General features: G+C 41.4%; 1 protein-coding gene across 1 annotated transcript; it reads right to left on the bottom strand.

The window, feature by feature from the left end:
- Positions 1–1539: 1539 nt before the first annotated feature.
- On the bottom strand, positions 1540–3489 carry foxd3 (forkhead box D3). Its single transcript, XM_078258124.1, has one exon. It carries the CDS (start codon positions 3114–3116, stop codon positions 1932–1934), a length of 1185 nt encoding a protein of 394 aa, XP_078114250.1. The 5' UTR covers positions 3117–3489; the 3' UTR covers positions 1540–1931.
- Between the last annotated feature and the right edge of the window lie 1258 nt (positions 3490–4747).

The following is a 4747-nucleotide window of genomic DNA, read 5'->3' as shown; positions in this document are numbered from 1 at the left end:
CCTACAATTTCTGTATTTGAATTTATTTATTCTTCTATAATATGTGTTTCGATTTTAGGAATAATCAACGGAGGAAAAGCCAATGATGTTAATGTGACAAACAGAAACAGGGTTATAATATATCTATATCTATATCTATCTATATATCTATCTATCTATATATATGTATATATATATATATATATATATATATATATATATATATATATATATATATATATATATATATATAATACAATAATAATGTCGTAGCCTACATTAGAATGTCGACTAGGCAGGCTACTGTTATAAATAATAATAGGATGCTAATAATAATAATAACCCAATGATAATAATAATGAAGGAAATGCCACGGTGACATTGGAGAAGCCTTTTGCATCATCAGCACCTTCTTCGGTGTCTGAAAGTGAATCGAAGCAGAGAGAAGCTCCTTTCTCTTTCTCATGGGGATCAGATAAATATAGCGCCTCTAACACCCCCACACACACACACACACACACACACACACGCGCGCGCACCCACTGACATACACACCAACCCGATCACCATTTGCTGTTTGTGTAAAAGTGATTAGCCAGACACAACTGCGAAGCTGTTACCTTTATAGTAGCCCAGCCGCAGAATATGCTGTAAAACGACACGAGCAGTGATGTAATGGTGAATTAAAAGGCGCCTCAACTATGACCTCTAGTCAGAGATCATTATCAAGAAACAACCATGAATGTAGTTTAAAAAACAATTAGACTTTTTTATTATTCACCCCTAAATGTTGATGTATTCTACAACGGTTTGTCTTAAATATGACCTTTTTATCAGCCTGAAAAGCTGTAAACATTTCGCAAATAACCAGTTTGAACTGCACTTAGGTGTGTTTGCACTAAATCTCAGAATATAAAATATCTTCCCTTTTAATAATTACCTCTTTTCACCTCTGCTTTAAATTTAAAATCCATACAAATATGTTTTAATTCCTTACTTATTTTTTTAATCTTCTGCAACAATTCATATTTAACTTAATGAGTAGGCTAATTCCCAAAAATATTTCTTTAAAATCTAAAGTTGCAATACAAGCTAAAAAAAAATCTAATGGGTCTATACTGAAAAGGGTTAATATGGTGTTGCCGTGAAAATATTATTCATTTTCCTTCTGTAACTCGATAAATATTATAGCCTAATGGTATAGCATATAATTAGAAATTAAAATGAAACTTAAAAAGGCAAATTTAAAAATATAGACTTTTAACATCGTGAAATGGGAAGATGTTAAAAAAGTATTAAGCCTAAAAATGACTTAGTAAATGTAAACATACTATTCACAAGATAAGACAAATTTATAATATCTACATCTAAAATGTCCTTTGATTCATTTTATGCCTTTCTAGCATGAGGGGCTATTTATTTAAAATAAGATTTTCAAGAATATGTCTCTCAATAAATATATTATCAAACAATTTAAGAATGTTAAAAAAGAAAATTGATTTTAATTCTTTCTTAGATTTATTTACAAATAAATTCAGTTTACAACACAATATAGCTACATAAAATTACATATATTTGAATTTTTTATAAACAGACTATTTTTCAGAGCTTTTTTGTGTCTTGTATGAAAAGGAAGCAAAAAAGTGTGTCCAGTTGAGCTTCCGATACAAAAAAGAAAATGTAAAATAATAATCACAGATCTCAAACAGGAACAAAAGAAAAAAAGACAGGTAAAATCATTATTATTATTATTATTATTATTTTTTTTACAAATATTTACAAATGTTACCTGTAGGCCTACAGGAATATCTCCTTTTTCTTTTTTTTCTCTGTTTCAACAGTCTTTACATGGCTACAGAGTCCAGTGTTGCCTATTGATTTGTGCTTTTCACACTCCCTCCGTAATAATGTCTCTATATAAAAATAAGAGTTTATCTTCTCTTCGTTTGAAGTCATTGTGAAGGCCATTTGGACACTGCCGCCGCGGCCGCTGCTGCTGAAGGTAAAACATGTCCAGAAAGGATATTTGACGGTACACTGAGGATGGGAGCGATAGCGGCGGAGGTCCGGCTCAGAGAGAGGGACTGCGCGCTCAGCAGGGCCGACTGAACGGTCACCGGAGGCCGCAGAAAAGCAGCGCCCGATGAGACCGAGGAGGCGCTGGAGACCCCGATGATGTTCTCTATACTAAAAGACGGTCTGTTTGAAGGCTCGGATTTGATCATGGACGCTGTGCTTAGACTGTTGAGCTGAAGTTGAAGACTTGGGCTGAGATGGGAGTTAAACGCTTTTCTGTTCAGCTCCGCCGAGGACAGGAGAGGGACGCCCGGGGGCAGCATGGGACCTACAGGGGGGATGTACGGGTACTGCAAAGCCGCCGGATGGGAATAAGCCGGGTGGATCCCGTAGTGCCTCCCGTACGGGCCCCCAAGGCTGTACGCACCGAAACTTTGCATCATTAGAGCAGTCTGGTCCCTGAGCATGTCCGGCTGAACTCTCTTGAACCTTTTCCTCCTCCTGAGGAAGCTGCCGTTGTCGAACATGTCCTCCGAAGCGGGATCCAGGGTCCAGTAGTTGCCCTTGCCGGGGTTGCCAGGTTCCCGGGGGATTTTCACAAAGCAGTCGTTAAGGGACAAGTTGTGGCGAATGGAGTTTTGCCACGCCGGGAACTTTTCTCGGTAATACGGGAAACGGCTGCTGATGAACTCGCAGATCCCGCTGAGGGTGAGCTTTTTCTGCGGGCTCTGGAGGATGGACATGGTGATGAGGGCGATGTAGGAGTAAGGCGGCTTTACCAGGCTGTTTTTGGGCTTTTGGATCCCACCTCCCGTTGCGCTCTGGTCTTGACCCTCTCCCTTTCCGGTGCCCGTCTCTCCCTCCCCGGAGCTCTCGCAGCACGGACTCCCTCCACCGGACCTCATCTCCTCCTTCTCCACCTCGATCTCATCTTCCTCGTCGCCTGCTTCTCCTCGGAGGTCGTGCAGGATGCCTCCCACCGGGCTGTCGCAGTCGCTGTCCACCCTCTCCATGCCCTCCTCGTCTCCTTCGCCCACCACGTCGATATCCACGTCCTCCGCTGTGAGTACAGTTTGGCCGGACATGTCGCTGGCTCTTTCGCTGCCTCCAGACAGGGTCATCTCACGGCTTACTCACACTTTTTGTATTTGTTTTTGAAGTCTGCCGAGCCGGGTGTGATGGGTATGGCGAGACCAGCGCGGTCTGTGCGCACACACGGCGGGTCTGCTGGACTTCTGGTCGACCCTGTCAAGAGATCGGATGTCTCCAAAAATCTAAATGTGGTTGAACCGGCGACAAGCCAGTCAAGCCAAAGAAACTTCAACTTCTACAAATATTTCTCCACTCGGTAAGTGAGCAGGCCTGTGTAAAGCGGCGATTCTTGCATCGAAGTTGTTTGGAGATGTTTTGCGCTCAGACGTCCCTTCTCAGTGCGTATATTTCCTAGTGATATTTGGAGAACCAAGTCGAGATGACACATCTGCTGCTTTTAAAGGCCGGAGCTTTAAAAGACTGTCTGATAGATTATTTTTCCCAGTATAAGATATACTATCGGTGCAGGACACGTGGTTTGGTGACGACAGACGCCCCCTTCCTTCTCCTCTCCTCCCTCCCTCCACCCTCCTCTCCTCTCTGTTAAACCATGCAAACTGGAGTTGTTTCATGGATTTGTCAACAATGGGACATCAGCAATGCTGCTTTCCGCTGATTTCTGTGTTCGTCCGTCATAGACCATTTAACGGTGGCAGAGGGAGGAGGAGGAGGGTGAGAGAAAATTGGCCTGCATGATTGAAAGATCTGATGCGCATTAACATGGCTGCGTAAAAACATTCCAAACCTTTAACTTTGCTAATACAAACTCTGTTGAACGCTGCAGAATGAAAACGACGACAGCTAAGTTCACCAAATCCTCCTTTAACTTCTTTTATGTGTTAACGTTTGGTTTTCAAACGGTGAAATTGTGCATGCGTGGATTTTTCTGCATTTTGTTTTAAACTAGTTTCCGTGCATTCCACTCTGCGTATTTGGATACTTTGTCAACGCGTAAGGATTTAACATTTTTACTTTGTTTATTTGGTGCATGCCTTGATATTTCCAGTTTTACTGCCAGCCGTGTAAATCCCAGCTGCGAATGCAAAGCATGAATTCAAATCTATTTATTCCCGCAGGATTAGCTGAAGGTGGGAAGAATATTGAGCAGCAGCGGCAGCAGCACCGGCCACAATGAATGGAGAGAATAAAGAATTCCCCTTAAGAGTTTGGAAGAGGTGCTAACGACCCCAATCATTGCATGATTTTACATTTGAAAAAAGTAGGAAATGCGGCCAGCGGGGGAATGCAAAGAGAGCATTTATTCACAAGCATGAAGGTGAAGGTGTAGGCTGGGCTCAGGGAGAGGATGTCGGATCCAATACAGGGTTTCCTCCGCTGTGTGAGAACATTTGGGAAGAATACTGAAAGAAGAGTTTGTATTTCAGCTAACGTTCAAAGAGACCAAACAAGTGTGCTGTAAATGAACAAAATTGGCAATTTAAATGTAGATCTATTCCGATGTGCCACACGCGATTTAAACGTTCAGTTGATTTTTTTTTATCGGAAGTCTAAAGTCTATATCTAGGCCTATAATCAACACCAGTCAGTTATTTGTGACTGAGCTTTATTTGAATAAATTAAAACATTAATACATTTCAAATGAAGATGTAGCCTAATTAACTCAGATAAGCTCATTTCTGTCTCAAGTAAAACACTATGA

The sequence above is a fragment of the Sander vitreus genome, chromosome 9 (genome assembly GCF_031162955.1).
Source record: "Sander vitreus isolate 19-12246 chromosome 9, sanVit1, whole genome shotgun sequence".
Lineage (NCBI taxonomy): Eukaryota > Metazoa > Chordata > Actinopteri > Perciformes > Percidae > Sander > Sander vitreus.
Note: the sequence above shows the minus strand (reverse complement) of the source record. Positions and strands in the feature narration are given on the sequence as shown.